General features: G+C 37.5%; 1 protein-coding gene across 3 annotated transcripts in view; it reads left to right on the top strand.

The window, feature by feature from the left end:
• CDH19 (cadherin 19) overlaps positions 1-20,101 on the top strand; it is a 121,813-nt gene that overhangs the window by 73,508 nt on the left and 28,204 nt on the right. For all 3 annotated transcript variants that reach the window (XM_033052514.2, XM_033052497.2, XM_033052505.2), the window contains 4 exons: positions 7,024-7,244; positions 11,495-11,789; positions 18,777-18,896; positions 19,548-19,712. In XM_033052514.2, the coding sequence (XP_032908405.1) occupies positions 7,047-7,244; positions 11,495-11,789; positions 18,777-18,896; positions 19,548-19,712 (778 nt within the window). In that variant the 5' untranslated portion in view covers positions 7,024-7,046. The remainder of the gene's footprint in view (positions 1-7,023; positions 7,245-11,494; positions 11,790-18,776; positions 18,897-19,547; positions 19,713-20,101) is intronic.

Consider the following 20,101-nt stretch of genomic DNA (forward strand, 5'->3'; position numbering starts at 1 on the left):
TCCCCCTGGGCCACAGGGCCAGCAGCATGGGGCCCCCCGCCTCTACCCCGCAGGACCAGCGGCATGGAGCCCCCCACCTCCCACCCCACGCTGCCGGTGGGAGCCTGCCTCCACCCGCTGCGCAACAGAGTAACCAATTTGTAACAATCAGGCAATCCCAGGTTTTACTGGCAGGTGCTCGGCTCGGCACCCTGGCTCGCACTTCTGGGTTGGGAAATTTCCGAACTTTTTTAACATATTGGCCTCTCCTGAGTGTAAGCCGCATTTCCGGGTTGGGAGCAAAATTTTAGTCAAAGTGGTGGCTTATAATGGTGAAATTACTGTAATTCAGGCAGATAAATGTAAGATGAGAGGCTCATGGAAAAGGTGCCTTGGGCTACAGCAGGACTTGTGTCAATTTTATCCAGTCACAAAAATCAATTGATCACTCAGTCAATCACACAATATGTATGTATGGTAAATGGTAACTGCGATTGCATTTAGTAAAAAATTAAGTTCAAATTGCAAAATAAATTCCATTAAATTTTAATCCCTTCTCTTCACTGCTGCTTTTTTGTAAGCTTAGTTAAACATTACTGTCTCAATAGTGACTTCCAGCTTAGTTGAAGGTAGATATGCCTGCCATATTTATTCCTTAAGAATTTAGTATGCCTTCTTCTAGTGTCTCCAAATAAAATATTTAAATTACAAGGAGAATGGAAAACTTATTTAAAAAAAAAAAAATCTTGATACTTGGTAAAAAATCTTGGATTGCAAAAGAGTAAATGACATATAAAATACATGAAAAAGATAATGCAGAGTTTTAGCACAACAAGAGTATAAAAATTATTATCCTACTCTTTCTGAAATTTAAAAATGGTAAGAAGCAGCAAGAATAGGATTAAGCTCAGTACTTTGCACATGCCAGAAGATTTTGTCATTGTTCTATAAGGATTATAAACGCAGAAAAACAAACAAACCCACAAAACATTAAAATAGTTGAGATATTTGTTATTTTATATTATTAATTGCAGAAGCAATATGCCTACTATATTGTGGAAGACCTAAACTAGTCAATGAAAATGAGTCTCTATCTAGTGTTTTCTGGAAAGAAGATAAAGCAGTAGCACTTATAATACGCTAGGATACTCAATATTCAACCACATTAAATGCAATTAGGACAAATAGCCAGTAGAAATAGAACAAATGAACAAGTCTGTAGTGGAGAAATATGAAGGTTTCTATTCCTTTAAGCTTTTATGACAGGGTAATCTGTAGGGGTTAGTAGCACATAACCTTTCTTCTTTATCCCATTAAATGAAAATTAAAGATATCGACATACGAGAGAGACAAATTGCACCACAATCATAATAACACTGATGCATAAAATAGAACATGCAACAGAAACATCATGTTAAGCCTGTTCTTGAGATAGGAAATGTTTCAGAAGCTGAATATTAATGAATTTGTCTTACATTAATTATTCCTCTTGTTGTTCGCTTTATGTTATTCAATTAAGCAAAGACAACACAAAATTCCACAAAATTAATGTCTTTCAGTCTGACTTTTTTTTTTTCTTTGGCTGTGTACATTCAAAGGTAGATTTTTCTCAGGAGTCAATATGTCAAAATTATAGCATCAAACATATATAAGAGATGGTCCTAACAAGTCTCTTGCTTAGGAGTATCTACCACATCCCTTGTTATCCTATTTCAGTGTTTTGCTACCTCTAACTAAAAGGTTTTACTTACACCAAATTATGGGACTTCTGTTACTTTTATTTTTTTTCCCAATGAGAAACTATTCTATTAAAAAATTATCTATTTGTGCATATTACTACAGCACTCAAAAGCTCAGTGCTTTTACTAATCCTCTCCTCTGCTGCATACTATAATTATAACACAGAGTACAAGGTCATTTCTTTTACAAAGACCATAGCAAATGAATGTAAAACAAGAGACAACTGACAGATAGGGAAAGACAGGAAAGTACAAGGGGATAATGAGGAAATACTAGACACAGTGATAGGCAGCAGTCTCAGCACAGAATCATCTCAAACAGTGTAAGCCCTTTATATTAATTTTTCTTTTAAGTAGTTTGGATTTTTAAAGAAAAGACTAGAAAATGGTGAGGGAATAAGAAATTACTTTCTGAATAGTTTGTGGTACTCACTTCTGAGACTAAGCTACAATCAATGCAAGACAAAGAAGATGATTGTTTCACAAGGGAACAATTGGATTACAAAAAAATGACAACACATGCTGGCCGAAGCTGGAGGCAGTGTCTCATTGCCAAATGAATAGGAAGATATTGGAAGCAAATAGGCTGTGAAAGGTCCTGAAAGTAAAGGCAAATAGAGAATGTTTGATATAACAGAGGGGAGAAAAACAGAGATACATATAGATCTCAATTTCATTGAGTAGCTTTGTTTTTCAAAGGAATTTGCCTACCATCTGTATTTTCAAGTTGAAGTCTTCTTATATACTAACAGTGTGCACAGCATATCAGAAGCAAGAAATATTTACAGTAATTTCACGATCACAAGCCGCACTGACTATAAGCCGCATCTCCGGGTGCTGGCAAACATTTCATTCTCTGTCCATACACAAGTCGCACCCAATTATAAGCCGCTCTGTCATTCGCAGTGAGGACCCACGTGCAACAAAGTTGCCAATTAGTAACAGAATCGTGGGATGGCGGGGTTTACTGGCTTGGCTGAGGCCGTGAGGGTTCGGGGCTGCCAACAGGACCAGGTGGCCCAGCTTAGCGCTGCCGCTTGGTAGGGCCACTCGGAGCCGGCCGCCGCTGCTGCTGGGCTTGCTCGCCCCGGTCCAGTGCTGCGCCGCGGTGGCAGGGGGGCACGGAGCCCGCTGGCACCTGTGGTGGTGGTGGGAGGTGGGAATGGAGCCCGCTGGCACCCACGGCGGCAGAAGGTGGGGACGGGAGCCCCCCGTCTCCCTCCAAGCCGTGGGGCCAGCAAGAGGGAGCCCCCTGCCTCCCCCCGAGCTGCGGGGCCAGCAGGAGGGAGCCCCCTGTCTCTCTCCTGGGCTGCACTACCTGAAGGAGGGAGCTCCCCCACCTTCCCCCCACCCCCCGTGCTGCCTGCACAGAGCCCAGCTCCCCCCGTGGCGCAACACAGTAACCAATTTGTAACAATCACGTAAAGCCGGGTTTTACTGGCAGGTTGCTCGACTCGGCACCTCGGTTTGCACTTCTGGGGTTGGAAATGTCAGAAAATTATTCACATATTAGCCGCTCCTGAGTGTAAGCTGCATTTCCGGTGTGGGAGTAAAATTTTAGTCAAAACGGTGCGGCTTGTAATCATGAAATTAATGTACTTGTTATTCGTTTGAGACGTAATGCTTAACTCCGTGTAACACAGGATATTAGTATAAATTAGTAAAAAAGAGACAGCAAAATGCTCCAAAATATTAATTGCATGCTTCATGCTATTCATATGTGACTACTGAGCACATTGCAAGAAGGTGGCCAAGAGCAGACCAGCATAGCCATATTCTGCATCCTCACTGTGCTGTTGTCCATACACTGTGTCTCCAGACAGGTTTGAAAATGGCTGTTTGGCATTCACTCTGCATGGAATACTGTCCCACAAACCTGAGATATTTTGTTGAATAACATGAAAAATACCAGAATATATCCAAAACCACAAAAAAGCCTACCCAGAAGTATTTGCTATTAGAGACTGAACACCTCTCTTCATATATAAACAGCGATTGAAATGCATTTTTCTATGATTCCTCAGAAAGGTCTCCTTGACTGTTCAGCTTTTGTTGTTTGAGTAGTCTGTCCTTTGCAATGCGCTGCAATAAAATGAATGTTCCTTTTCAAGGTTACTTGTGTGCAGATTACTGCATAGCATTAAGTAAACCCATAGCATAGAGACTCTCCAAGGTCTTTAGGCCTTCAAAACCTCACTCAAGCCTTATCTCAGAGCCAAGCTGAGCTTTGTTGGACTTTTATTCCATGTCACAAATATTATTCTTGCAGCTATGGGAAAAGAAATAGTTTTCTATAACAAACTAAAAAAAGAGGGTACCCAAGTCACATTCCTTCTATTCAAGTCTTGTCTTGCACTTTTAGAGCTTTACAGTCAAAAACACAAAATGTGAAGAAATTGGAATTTACACTTTAGACTGTGGTTCTATTTGACTTTTCTATTAAAATTCCTCTCTATTTGTCTCTGCAGATTACATTTTAATGAATTATTGTTCAACATCATATAAAGTTGCTGGAAGGAAATAAACAGTTTTCTGTATTATCTGTCTGTCTTTTAAAGCAATTATGGCATTTACCTTTGGATAAGTACGGGTATTATAAATAATAATATTTATTTCTCCTTCATAGAGAATTTTATTCTTCCATACTAGAGTCTTGAAAAGAATGGCTAATACCATTGCTAAGTGGGTTTTAAGAGTTGAAATGTTTATGGTAGGTATTTTCAAAATTTTCCTTTTTGTCTCATAGAAGATGGCTATCTTAACTGAGCACAGAATTATATTTAAAATTTCCTTCATTGTGCCAAAAATCACTGAAAAGTCAGTAATAGCTTACAGTTTGTGAAAAGTCTTAATTTTCTGAAAGTATACACATTGGAAATGAAACTAGCTACAGACACCTACAGCTTTTAGGATACATTTGCCCTTTGTCGGTTTAATTGGAGAAAATAATGTCAGAGGTGGTAAAATCTGTTAAGACACAGAATCATGGAATCACAGAATATGTTCAGTTGGAAAGGACCCACAAGAATGACTAAGTCCAGCTTTTAGCCCTGCACAGGACCATTCCAAGAGTAACACCATGTACCAGAGATCATTGTCCAAATGCTTTTTGAACCCTGCCTATAGGTTTGATGCTCTAACCACTTCCCTGAGGAGCCTGTTCCAGTGTCCAAACACTCCCTAGGTGAAAAGCCTTTTTCTAATATCCAACCTAAGTCTCCCCTGGAGAGAAATTGTTACTAAAAATGTTACCAAAACAATTTCAGGCCATTCCCTTGGGTCCTATTACTGGTCACCACAGAGAAAAGATCAGTTCCTGCTCCTCCTTTTCCCATCAAAAGTACGTTGTAGATTGCAATGAGGTCTCTTTTGAGTCTCCCCTTCTTCAGGATGAACAGACCAAGTGACCTCAGTCTCTCCTTACATAACTTTCCCTCAAGGCCCTTCACCATCCTTGTAGCCCTTTTTCAGATGCTCTCTAATAGCTCAATGTCTTTCCTATATTGTAGCACCCAAAACTGCACACAATATTCAAGGTGGGGCTATCCCAGTGCAGAGCAGAGCAGGACAATCCCCTCCCTTGCCCAGCTGTAATACTGGGCCTGATGCCCCCCAGGACAGGGTTGACTCTCCTGGCTGCCAGGGCACTGATGGTTCATGTTAAACTTTGGATCGACCAGGACCCCAGGTCCTTTCCTGCAGCATTGTTTTCCAGCATCTCATTCCCCTGTCTGTCTGCACATCCAGGGCTGCCTCATCCTAGGTGCAGAGTCTGGCACTCATCTTTGTTAAACTTCATACTGCTGGTAATCGTGTAGCCCCCTAATTTTTTGAGTTTTCTCAAGGTATCCCTGCCTTCAAAGGCTCCTCCCAGTTTTGCATCATCTGCATACTTGCTTAATATTCCTTCCAGTCCTGCATGAAAGTCATAAAGATGTTGAAGAATGAAGGGCTGAACATAGAGCCCTCTGGAGCACCACTAGTGACAAGATCCCAGTCTAATGTCACCCTATTCACTGTAACTTTGTGCCCAACCTGTGGGCAAGTTGCTCACCAAACACATGATATGTTTATCCATCTGTGTGCTCAAAATTTTGTCTAGAAGGATCCTGTGAGAGCAAGTATTGAAAGCTTTGCTGAAATCCAAAAAGATTATATCAATGGGTTTTCACTGATCAACTAAGTAAGATACCACGCCATGAAAGGAAGCCAGATTTGATAAGCAGCATTTTCCTCTCATAAAGCCATACTGGTTGTGACCAATTGCTGTGTCCTCCAGGTGTTTTTCAATCACTTCAGTATAACATTCTCCATAACTTGATGAGGCATTGAAATGAGACTGACAATCCTGTAGTTCTGAGGTTTTCCTTTTTGCCCTTCTTGAAAAGTGGGATAACATATACCAGCTTCTCAGTTAACTGGGACTTCTCTGGCTTCCCAAGACCACACAAAAATCGTCGAGAGAGGTTTTGCAATGACATCAGCAGCTCTGTGAGGATTCTCAGATGAATTCCATCAGGTCTTATAGATTTGTAGGGATCCAGCTGTAGCAGCAGATATGGCACAATTTCAGAATCAGTTGGGATTTGACCATTGATGTAGTCGTGGTCCTTCAGCTCAGGGCTCTGGGAGCTCCTTGGTGCATCAACCATGCCAAAGGCACAGGCAAAGGATCCATTAAACACCTCTGCCTTGTCCATGTTTCTCTTTGACTGGGAAGGAGAAAGTTGTAAATTTTTGCTTCTTCTTCATGGTACCTTTGACATTTTTTGCAGGTATTTTACTGAGCTGGAAAAGTGGGTAAGAAGAGGTTAAAAAATATCTGCAACACTCTTTCAGCTGTCAGTCATCAGGGCTACTAAGGCTAGATGTTCTCCCCTCAGGCAGTTTTGTGACTGCAGCTCAAAATGAGCCCTGTCTAAGCAGAAACATACAATTATTCCAATCAAATTATTTCTGGGCTACACAATACAATTACTCAGCCTAATTTGAAAGATAAATTAATTGAAGGATTATTTTCCTTTTTTTTTCTTTTTTTTTTCATTTTTTGCGTGAAAGTCCCTGCGTAGGATATTCATAAAGAAAAGTTGAGCAGTTGACTTCCATGTTAGAGATTCTGAAAGGATGTCTATTTTAATAAGAAACAGACTTTGATTCTGCTCTTTACTTTAGGGGAGAGGAGGAGAATTTAGCACTGTAAATCAGTTCTCACATTAGCACAGAATCAATATATAAAAGTAGAAAGACAAAAATGATGCTTTTTAAAAGTTTTATTTCTTTTTTTTTTCCTTTTTCACGGATTAAGATTGATTGAAAGAACGGTTCAGCATGAATTCCTCTGTATTGCTACATCTCATGGTGATGCTGGTTCAACTTTGGCCTTACTCTCCCAGCACGCAGAGCTCCAGCGCTCAAAACACAGTTCAATCTTTCACAGCAGTTCGAAGAGTGAAACGTGGCTGGCTGTGGGAGCCTCTTTTTGCAACTGAGGAACAGATTACGCCGAATCCTATGTATATTGGACAGGTATGATAAGTAATGATTCAAGGACAGCACAGGGTTAGATTTAACATGCTGATTAGCACCTTCTACCCTGACTTGGGAGACCAAATATCTCCAGTGACATGGAAACAGCAGCAAACATAGAAAGAGGAGATCAGGAAACTGTAATAAGGCAGTGCTCCATCTTTCCTATGACCTTATTCAAGGTCAGAGAAGTCCAAGAGCTGCGGGCCATGGCACTACCGAGCACCTTCCTTCACTGAGGACTGCTGTCAAGGAAACTTCCCGTGCATGCTGTTACTAAAACTATTTCCATACACATCAGATGAATGTATAAAGCTAAAAAGTTCCTTTCTTCCTTCTGAATGGAAGTTAAGGACTCATTTATCAACATCTGGTAATTTGCTTGTGCTTTTTCTGGCACTGCATCAAAGCAGCCATACTGAGTGTAGTGTAGTTTACAAACAGTATTTAGCATGATTTTCTATTACACTAAGTAGCAGCTGATTTACCCCTCATTAATTTTTAATGAACTGATTAATACTAAATCCTTTTACCACTGAGAAACTACAGGAATCTGCATGGTTCATTAGATTAACCTAGGTTTAGCACAACGAGCAATTATTTTTACCCTCCTTTAAAAATGTACTATAAGATAATTGTCTTAATGAGGGTTTATCTGCCCCCTTCTCTCTCTGCTTATCATTATTATTATTGTATTTATTATCATTATTTATTTTTATGTTAGAAGTAATTTTAATCTTGAGATCTGGCTTTCTTTTCTTGAAGGCCCTTTTTAGATGAATGAACCAAAATAAGTTTAACTGCTAATTAACTAGCACTAAAATTTAATTGGGCCCAAAGGGTGAAGTGCTCAAAATTCATTAATTACTTTTTCACAGCCCTTTCCAAGTAGTTACTATGGAAGTGTGATGTCTCACTTCAGAACGAACAAGTAAAGACATACTGTCTATTTTTTAAAATTTTTTTTTACTTTTCCCGTACCTTGACAACAGTTTTCTGCAAAGAAACTTCATAAGTGTAATGTATTTTCCTGATCTCACCTTTTTTATTTCTCACAGGTTAACTGGGGAATTTACTAAAGATTATTGTTAATGAGTTGCAGTGAAACCATTGTCTAATGAGACATATTTACTTGTGTCTTTTTATTGAGTAGAATATGCACTGCTTTCAGCAAATGAAGTAGTAGTCTATGATCAACACATGAATTTTTAGTAATTAAGGCCCTGAAGAAAACTGCATCAACAAAAATACAAAGGTAGACAGTCTCTGTTTTTGAATCACTATTCCATATAAAAATCTTTTTAAATTTGAAATTTGTTAAATTTTCAAATTTCATTTAACATAGAATCATAACTCCTTTTTTGTTACCGAGATTAAGAAAAAGTAAGAGTGTCCATCAACACTGCAATGGCAGATACACAAGAATCAGTACAAAAATACTTGTTCTCAGTTCTCATTTACAATGGTAAGACCATTTATTTTTTTCCCAGACTAAAAAAACAAGTAAACAGAGAACCTTTGCTGTTCTTTCTCAGCAAATGTCATCTGCAAGGGACCTCTCATTTAACATGCTCAAGGTCATGAATTCTTTTGTGGATAAATGATTCTGAGTGAAATTGCTAAACACGGGTTGTATCTTAGCAGCCAGTCGAAGGCATGCTCCAGACCCTAAGGATTTGATACACTCTGCAGTCACATCTGAACCCCATGTTAGTTTAAAGATCTAGATATAGATCACTTCTCCCATGTCTTCGGTTTTGTGATAGGAAAACCAAGATTCATGAATAACAAAGAATCTGTGTTGCCCCTTAGAGAGATGCCAAATTTGGATGTGCTAAAATAGTTTGACCACTTATAAAGGGGGTAACATGGCCCACAACTACTTACGTTGAAAATATTTAAGTTGTTCGTATTTTTAATTGTTCTAAACTCCTTTGGATTTGAAAATTCTGTCTTTTGTACTGACAAGCATAATTAACTATGAATATTTTAGGCCTTAAATACCTTTACAGAACTCAGAGTAGGAGCACAAAACTGTTCCTCATATCTCAGAACAGTGTCCCTGTCACATTCTGAATAAATTATCCATCTGATGCATGCAGACAATTATGCATTATAAAAATCTTAAAAAGTATAGGCATTTTTTCAAAGAAAAGTTAAGAGTATTTTTGCAACTTCAGAAGTTACAGTAATTTCATGACCATAAGGTGCACCGGACTATAAGGCACAATACTATTTTGCAGCAAGGAGCCATGCGGCACTCAACAAAGTAACAAATTACTGGTAGGTGCTCAATTTACAAACATTTTTCAAAGATCAGTGTAGCCTTTAAACGCAGCTCCAGGCGCCCTCCCCGTGCAGCGGGCCTCTCACTTCCGCCCACCTCCGGCGCTGGCTGGCACGGCTCATGGCTCCTGGCTCCCGCTATGCGGTCGAGCTGCGTCCTGACTTCTCCCCGGTCGGTGGCAGTGCTGCTGCTCAGTGCTTTCCCACGGCACTTTTTCACTGCTTTTTCACTGCTTTTTTGTTGCTTTCCCGTGGCACTTTTTCACCACTTTTCACCGCTTTCCCGTGGCTCTTTTTTTGCCGCTTTTCGGCACTTTCCCACAGTGCTTTTTCGCCGCTTTCCCGTGGCGCTTTTTCGCTGCTTTTTGGCGCTTTCCCATGGTGCTTTTTCACCACTTTTCCACGGCTCTTTTTGGCACTTTCCCACGGCGCTTTTTCACGGCTTTTCCACAGCGCTTTTTCACCGCTTTTCGGTGCTTTCCTGTGGTGCATTTTCATTGCTTTTAGCCTCTTTTCCACGGCGTTTTTTTGCCACATTTCGGTGCTTTTCTGTGGCGCTTTTTTGCCTCTTCTTGGTGCTTCCCTGAAGCCACGCCGCTTCCCCCCGCTTCTCCCCGGCCGGCGGCCATGCCGGTTCCCAGTTTCCCGTGCCCGGCGGCTGCGGCTCCCGCGGTTCCCGACTCCCCCTGCATGGCTGCAGCTCCCGTGGGTCCCAGCTCAGCTCGCAGCTCGCACTTCCAGGTTCGCAAATTTCCGAACTTTGTACATCAGATAAGGCGCACTGGACTAATAAGGTGCACTTCCAGGTTCTGGGGAAAATTTTAGTCAAAAGGGTGTGCCTTATAGTCGTGAAATTACTGTATATCAAAACATTTGAGTAGATCCAATGGGGAAATGTTACTTTCCCATTCTATGGCCTCACAACTTACAGTGACCCTTAGGGTGAATAACCATAAGCAAAAGAGTGAAATAATTGAAGTCAACAGTTCGGCATATTATTTGCATTTTAAACATGCTACTTCATAAGAGAGGCATAAGAGAGGTTGAATAGTATATTTTTTTTCTAACATTGGATTGGTAATTAGTATCCAGGCTCTTAGAGAGTTTGACATTTTTTGTTCTGAAACCAAAATAAGTGGAAAAAAATTAAAGGCTTAATTATATAATGGAATTTTTTGTTCCCATAAAATTCAACTCATAAAATTCAACTGTGGATGCCTGCCATTTTAGGAAATTAAGTTAATGCCCTTAAAATATTGCTCTATTATATAGCACTAGCATTAACAGAACTATTTTGTTGCCATGAACAAATGCAGCTAGACCAAAATTGTCTCCAAGGCTCATCTTCATCAAAGGAATCATCACCATAAAGTTCATTTTAGCAATAAAACAGAGGATGTAGATCAATGGGAAATGTCTATTGATTAGTTTTGAAATAAACAATACAGACTTTCACCACAGAATATCTCTTCACCTCCAATACTTCAACAGAAATGGAAAATCACTACTGCACACATTTACACTTAGCATTCTTGAGTAAAAAAAACCAAACAAAAACCCAAAAAACTTAAATAGTACACATGTCATCTGCAATAATAAAAAATTTAGACAATGTTTAATTACTTTCGCATTGTTTCCAGCAGAATTGTAGGGGAGTTGATAAAATAATGAAATAAAGTAGGTATTTATACATATTCTCTTCACTTCAAAGTAACTGAGACATCTCTTTTCAGGTATATAATGCGTTTATATGTCTGTTATTTCAACACTTTAAATTATTTTAAATATTTTAAAATTAAAATGGTTGGCTGAAAATGATTGGCAGTACCTTCTTTCAAATACTGGTTCCAAAAAGGCTCATTAGTGACAGTATTCATTGTAGAATCAAAACAAAGCATAAAATTAATATTTCAAAACTTTGTTCTTCCCAAAATGTGACTTATTTTTCTCTTTTGTACTTTCAGTTGAAATCAGATTTAGACAAGCAGGAGGGCAAGTTAAAATACAATTTGACTGGGGAGGGAGCTGGAAACATTTTTATCATCAATGAAGATAATGGCACAATATATGCAATTCAAAAGTTGGATCGGGAGAAGAAACCGTTCTACATTCTAACAGCACAAGCAATTAACAGGAGCACTCGGCTTCCTGTTGAACCTCCACTAGAATTTATCATCAGGGTTCGAGATGTCAATGACAATGAACCTCAGTTCTTGGATGGACCTTATGTGGCCACTGTTCCAGAGATGTCACCTGAAGGTATGATATGCTGTGAATCAAACACTTTATTTCCTGATTTTTCTAGACAGTTGTGTTGAGGTAAAATCTTAATAGCATATTTTACAGACTGCATCTCAGTAAGACAGAAGCAAACTGTTTTACACGTTTGGAAATTTGCTAAGGTGTATTCTTAACGTGAGGGTTGTAGATACCTCTACTTAGTATTCTTGGATTTATTTATTTAGTTACCTACATTTATCAAAGTCTTTTTGCAGATTCTGGATACATGCTTGGATTGACTGAAGACATTTGTCTTTCCCATCAGTGATTCAGCCTTGAAATTTGCACTTGTTTAAAAATAAAACATTCCCAGTTGAAATAGGTAGAATGCTGCAGCCAGTTGTGAAGAAGATGTGATGGCCACCCTCACTCTCTGTCACCTACCTATTCACACTGCCAAGCCTCTTTCCTACCAGTCAGCTTCTCCTTGTTTGGAATAGATAGCGTGCAATAAAGGACTGCCTTCCAATTTCCTAAGTACATTAATTGTAATTTTCCTGTCAAGTCAAAGAACTGAATCCCTGTACCTCTTCTTTCACACTTTCACATGACCAGACAGACCTGTACTAGGGTCTGTCATGCATCTGGAAACTTAATAAAACAAATTATATATCTTATATGTGTACATGCATGTTTAAAGCCTTCAAAAACCCCAAAGTGTGAATACAGCTGACATAAGCAGGCATGTTATAGATAATATCTCCAAATAACTATCTTCAGAATCAAAGGGAAGCTAGATTCTTCAGATCTTATGGAAAAGATCCCAGTGATCTTTTTAAGGTATATACCTGCTTCTTTTTGCTTATTTCTGTTGCAGTTGACATTGAAAAGAATTTTAAATATTGTGCTGCTTTAAATGGTATGAATCAATGAGGTCATTAGTGTAATATCATCAGTGATGCTATTATCTGCTCAACTTTTAGAGCAGAATCAGTGAATATTTAACAGCAAACCATAAAATTTATCTTCTTCTTACCAGCCAGGATAGCAGTTGAAAGAAAGGATATCCATGCCTGGTACTTAACTGAAAGTGGGGTTAGTATTCTAATTTCTGCCAGGATGCAGCAGCTTGCCCTCACTACCAGCAGCAGACAAAAGACATGCATTTGATCAATTTGCTAGCTAGTGACACTTGCTACCTGCTTATACCTCCTTCCAGCAGGAAAATCACTTCTTTTTTTTTCTTCACTGCCACTTCTGTGCAGAAAGACAATTCTGATCCTGACCTCTTGGTCAAATAATTGTTTCCTACTATAATCAGTTGCTTGTTCAGAGGGTTCCTCCAGCTTTTGCATCTTGCTCATTTGATCAAGTTTGATGACAAGATAGATGTCTTGTCAAAGTTTTTTATTTTCTATGTGCTCATAGCAAAAATGAATAAAGTTCATTGTCTAGCATTATCTGGGATTGCAAAAATTTGTAACTTTGATAGTTCTTTTCTGGTTGTTTTTTATTTTTACCTCTATGGTAAGAGATTGTTTATAGGCCCCCGGTCTCTTATAAAAATGTTTTTTAATTGACTTATTATTTAGTATGTCTTCACTTATACTCACAGAGATTTGTAAACATTTGTATAAGTGTATGAAAAATTGGATTTTTTCCAATTTGTCTTTCTGTCTTTATAATGGTCATACAGAAGAAAAAAAAAAAAAAAAAGAAAAATAACCAGGTAGGGTGGTACTTAAGGTCAAAAAACAACAGTAGTAATCTTTTCCTGTATACCTCTGTTTCTCACCTGAAATCATCAAAAAGCAGTTGACAATTGAGAATTTTCACTCTACACTGCCTTGAATTTGCTATTGTTACACTGAAAATGAAAGTCTCAGTTGTCTTTGTCCACTCTTTTGTGTCATCTATTATATATTTAGATTCCTAAAACATGGCATCACTTCATCCTAAGATTAATTAAGCTGCAGAAAATGTAATTTACTTTGTGATATTCCTGTAATATTACAAATAAAAAATATTCCAGTGAACTGTAGAAATAAATGAAATCAAAAAAATAGATTAAAAAATCAGAAGTAAAACCATGTCCCATTTTCCAGAATGGGTGAAAAATTAAGTAAGATGCCAATTTGCCTTCTCTCTCAGACACTGACTTCCTGAGATAGTAAATTCACAGATTTACGATCATCTAGTGCATGATACATGAGTCCAGGTCATCCAGGATCTTGAAATATTTTCTGCATTACTGCTTCTACACTTGACCTCTCTAGCACTAATACCATAGCTATTCCAAAGATCATTCTTTCATCTACTTCTTCCATGGAGACACTAGTGGAATACTAATATGTATGTCTGTAATATACAATACAAGTGGAGTGTATACCTTGATAGTGGTCAACTCCAAAACATGAAACAACTGAGCCACACACCGTGAACCCTTCTCAAAAGGTGGGGACAGCACTACTGAGGTGAAACCTGTTTCAGTGTGCATTCTAAACCAATCTTACAAAGAAATTTATAAACTCATAGCAGAGAGGAAGAGTAACCCACCCAAAATTTGCAATATTGATAGCATAGCGGTTGATTATATTAGTGTTTGTCTTCCAGTAAACTAAAACGTGTTCTTGTAAAACACAGGGTGAAGAATAGAGTTACAGTAATTTCACAATTATAAGCCGCACTGAGTATAAGCCGCACTTCTGGGTTTCAGCAACTTTTTGGTTTTTTGTCCATATATAAGCCGCACCTGATTATAAGCCGCAAGTTACAATGCAGAGTGTGATAAAAGGTATCTGTTCTATCACCATCTGTTGAGGGTGGGGACACTGATCCTTATCTCAAAGGCAGATAATCTGCTAATGGGCCATCCATTGAAACCAGGCAGGGCATAGTTCTTTATCTTTTCACAACCCATCCTTCCTCCAGCCAGTCATTTTCTGCTCATGGCCATTGAGTCCCACTGTGGCACTGATAAAATTACTGCATCCCATTGGAAGTTGCTCCAGCCAGGGGGAAGAGCCCAACATTTCTTACCAAGATAACAACAGAGGTTTTGGGACACTAAGGGAGCCCCTTTCTCCACTGGACTCCAGAGGAAAACCGGATTTCTCCACATCACTACTGGACCTCCAGAGGGAAACTGCACCTTGTACAGGAGCACTACTCCAACTGAGCCACATCTGTCACTGCAGGAGGATGCAGCCACCATTTAATGGGACTGCTATCAACACCCTGCCTGACAGGGTGTCAGATTGTACTCTGACTTTGTCAGGGTTTGGAGTTTGTTTCTTTGTAGTACTGTATTTCTATTTTGATTTCCCTAGTAAAGAACTGTTATTCCTAATTCCCATATCTTTGCCTGAAAGCCCCTTGATTTCCAAATTATAATAATTTGGAGAGAGGGGGTTTACTTTCTCCATTTCAAAGAGAAGTTCCTGCCTTTCTCAGCAGACACCTGTCCTCCAAACTAAAACAGCAACTTTTTGTTCTTTGTCTGTATATAAGCCGCACCTGATTATAAGCCGCACTTTGGGTTTGGACCAAAATTTTAGTCAAAATGGTGCGGCTTATAATCGTGAAATTACTGTAATTTAAATTATACAGTGCAATGGGGAGGCTTGTTCATTGCTGTGTTTCAGTGTTCTCTAGCTTCAGTTCATCTCACTGATGCTCAGATTCCTAATAATTTCCTCACAGAAAACACTCTTAGAAAGTGTGGTCATGACTTGGGAAAGTAGGTAACTGCTAGTGCACATTTTGTCTGGAACTAGGAAAGTGAGCAGAGAGTAATTCAGAGCTGGTCACTACCTCAAACAACCACAGTAAATAAAGAAAATAGACATAAACAACTGTGCCTGAAGTTAGTTATAAGTATCAATATAAATACAAATGTTCCAACAAATTGGAATACATTTTAATTCTTTATTAGCTCTCTTTTACATTCAGTACTAAATTTTATTAGGGTTTTATATGCAAGTGTCACAGTAAATGAAAAGCGTGTCAGCAAATGGACTCTCTTCTGAGAACACAGGACTCTGCTTTACCCTCAGGCATTTGGTACAATTTCACACTGTCTTCCTGATAGCTGTTAAACTTGTATAAATGCAGTATATCTGATGGAGTGGTTAAGAGTCAGATGCAATAATCTATCAGTACTTAATGTCTTTATAGATCTTAAGCTCTAGTTAGAAAAATGAACAGCTATTTGCCATATGAGGGCCCCATAGTATACCTAATGGGCTGCAGCATATAAATGGCACTCTACCATATTTTGGCCAAGAAGGGTAAAACAAAGGCTGCAAAATACAAAGTAACGGTTTGCCTTAAATAAAGTTAATTAAAAACTTCAATTGTCAGATATATCCTGTGATGTTCATAATGTCAGGACTAGGGCTTACAGGTTTCTTTATTTTTGGGGATGTGTAAAGTTTAATGTTAATTGATTGTTTCTAAATATATTATTTGTATCTGTTCAATTATTCTTCTCACAACCATTTAGTTAAAAATAATGGTTTTTGGGAGTTTTTAAGTACAGAATATTAACATTTAACTTTCTGTCACACAAATGCAAATGCTAGATAAATATGATTCCATTCTGAAAACGATTTGAGTTTGATTTTAGGGGTTTTTGTGGGTTCTGTTTATTTTTTTTCTTAGGGTTTTATTTCAGGTTTTGTTTTGTTTGTTTTAGTGGAATTTTCTTTCCCTGATGGTTAAATGTTTAAAGAAATTCAGGTTTCATGAAAGTGAAAAATTCAAAGATGAGTAAGTACTCTAAAGTCAGCTTAAAATTTTTCTTCTTCTTGCAACATAGTCCATACTTAACATAGAATTTCATGTAGTTATCATACAATCTTTGTTCCAACAAAGTATGAGAAATTATAGCCTGCTCTTTACATGGTCTCCTGTTACCACAATTTAGAAATAAATTTTCATCCTCCTTGGAGTGCAAGATATCTGTTGTTTCTTCCTTCCAGGTCAGTTCTCCTTACTGGGTTCCTTTTGACTATTCATATTTCCATTAATTATATCCACCAGCTGCCTCTCACTGACTCCAACTGGACAAAGTCCTTACTTCTGTGTTCTGAAGTACTCTAGAAGAATTAACAGACAAGAAAAAAAGTGTGTTTGGGTCCCAGAGAAGGAAATGCGGGTTTAGATTCAATATTTCTTTATGATGCTTAGAAAGTGTGCAGCAAATAGATCTACTTTTAAATGTAAGATGCACAAAAGCTTTGATGATAACTTTGAAGATATGTTGAATATTATTCAATTCACTATATATGTTGCTATAAATAAGTCCGTTCCTAAACATAGTGGACATTTTTTAGCTTGTTTAGTAAAAAATGGCATTAATGACAGACGAAACCTGTTGTATCATCTGCAGTTCTTGATCCCTTCCTTACTGGAATTTATTTTTTCAAAGCAACCATGTTCTAGTCATGCCAAATTTTCTTTGAGGATGAATTTTCTGTGAGTGTTAGAGCAATTTTCACAGATCCCAGCTGATATGAAATTAGCAGTTGTGTAGCTGAAGATTCTAGTTAATAATTTAATAAGACTCTTCAGTCTTATTAAAGAATTCTGTCATTTCTGAGGCATATATGGACCCTGATTAAACATGAACCTGTAATTTTATTTTTATCTTTAAAATTTCTCCAGAACAATAGGATACATATATATATATATATATATATATATATATATATATATATATATATATATATACATACATACATACAAAACATCTATATTTTTGCCTATAAACACACATGTCAGATATTTGATATTGAGATACTTCATATTGTGTGTAAGTTTTGAAGGACATATAAGATCAAAATTCAGTGGGAATTAGCAACAATTTAGTTTACTGCCTGTCTGAGAGAAGATAACATGCACTTTAAATGTTGATAATAAAATGAGAGAAAATGAAAAAAAAAGGGTTTTTTTAAAGAAAAAAATATTTAATTTAGCCTATCCTTATATGAGAAAGTTTTTTTTCATTTCTATTTAAAAAAAAAAATATATTTAGCTGCTAGAATACCCAGCAATGAATGTATCTGTTTTATTTGGGACAAATATCACATTTGCTTTTGTCATTAAAAAGGTGTTTATGGTCTAACTCCTTGCACTCCAACTTTTCTTCTTTCCTCCTCCAGCCTAACTATACTGCTGTATTGATAAGCAGGTGCAACCGTGTGAACGTATGCCAGAAATTTTTAGAAAGTAGGCTTGATTTCCTGCTGTTCCTCACAAGAAGTGATATTTGTATTCTAATGCAGAATCTAGGTGAGGAAAAAAGACAAAAATAATGATTACCTTAAAAAAGATGTTACTGAGGGTATTTTTTGAAGGACAGTCATTAGAGATGGTGCCATGAGATTACTGTCAATATTCTATTTAGGATATGAATAGCTCCCCATCAAAGAAGAAATCAAGCTCTGCAGTTTGATTCCACTGTGTTTTTGCACTGGGATTTTTGCCACAAGTTTGCATTGGGATAAGCTCATTAAAGACTCAAGAATAAATTTTTTATCAGAGTCTTGTTGCACTTCTTGGCTGTTTTGCTTGTTAACAATTAATTTCTTTATCACCAGTGGGCCTACTGGTGATAAAGTGACTGTGTTTTCTTATTCCTATGGTAAAATTCCATAAAATACTTTGAAGAATATAGAAGAGGAGGAGAAACAATTTGCTTTATTCCACTGACATATTAGAAAATAGGCATTATATGTGTAATATTTTAAGCAATATAAATGTAGTGTTAAAAAAACATATACCATTTATTTTTTGTTATTTATTGAAATTTTGAATGCAACAAGAACAGCTGCTGAGGAATTATTTTGCCTTTTTAATGATAAATTTTAGTAGGTGCCATTTGGTCCTGTAAATTTTTAGGACTGTTTATTAGTGTAGCTATTATGTTAAAAGGTTTTTAAAGAGTTTATAATTATATTTTGTAATTATGAGACAATTTATACAAGACAAAAGCAAACATAATCTATTTTATTTTTCCTTGAGGTACTTCGGTTACACAGGTAACAGCTACAGATGCTGATGACCCTTCTTATGGGAATAGTGCTCGTCTGCTTTATAGTCTCATTCAGGGACAACCTTATTTCTCTGTGGAGCCGAAGACAGGTACTACAAGTGAATTTTTAACTTGAAAACATTCAAAAACTCATAAAATGAGTGCAAGCAAAATTGTTTTTCTTGATTTCAACACAAAGATCAACTGATTTGACCCCACACTCTTACATTTCTGAATAGTTCCTAGATCTGAAGAAAATCAACTTTTCTTTCCCATAGGAAGATGGAATTCTTTCTCTCTAGCAAATTCAAACTTTATTTATAAAATTATTTTGTTGGAGCAAAGAGTAAGACCTTGAAAATCCCACTTAATAAATTAATCTAGGAACATGTCTCAATTAACAGTTCTATGGCACATCATGAGATATTTCTATCTGAATGTTGAAGAAACCACAGATAAGTGACATCCTTCCACAAACCTAATTTCTGAGTGAGGGATGGTTATATATGATAGAGGGAATATGTGGAGTATTCTGCTCCCCAGAACTCTAAATGTACAGAATGGATTTGAAAAACCATATACTTGCTATCATGAGGATTAATACCCACTATTAGGACAGTTGTGCTATGCACTGTCTAGAATAAAAATTCATAACTGGGTTCAGTGATACATGTTATATTCATATTATGCTATATACCCATGTCATATGTTGAGAAAAAAAAGAGATTCATAGGCTATTATATTATGCTTTTTATTTTTAGGGGTCATTAGAATGGCTTCTCATATGGATAGAGAAACAAAAGATCAGTATTTGGTCATCATCCAAGCCAAAGATATGGTTGGGCAACCAGGAGCACTTTCTGCAACAGCCACTGTTACCATAAACCTCTCTGACATCAATGACAATCCACCTAAATTTCAACATCGTGAGTAGAGTCTTGAGGAAATTTAGATCCACTGTAGTCCTTCGACTTTAGCATACAGCTGTAAAAAAGTAAAATAGGGGGGTGGGGGGCATGGGTAGTGGGGAGAAGTCCTCATAAAAGCTTAAAAACCAAGAGGAAAAGAAAACCTATCATTGGAAAAATCTCAAGTCTTCTGGTTTTAGTTACCACTAGACTTTGGAGACAAATTCTTAAACTACTTTCACTATAATTTGCAAATACGGGAAAAGGGGATATCTAGCATGATTTTCACTCACCTTTTTTCTTCTTTTCCTCTCTTAATTTTTTTTCTAACACATACTATAAAGCTTTTGGCAAATGATGTGAACCTCTCTGTCCAGGTAGTTTCTAGCTCACCGGAAAAAACTGTG

The sequence above is a fragment of the Catharus ustulatus genome, chromosome 1, assembly GCF_009819885.2.
Source record: "Catharus ustulatus isolate bCatUst1 chromosome 1, bCatUst1.pri.v2, whole genome shotgun sequence".
Classification (NCBI taxonomy): Eukaryota; Metazoa; Chordata; class Aves; order Passeriformes; family Turdidae; genus Catharus; species Catharus ustulatus.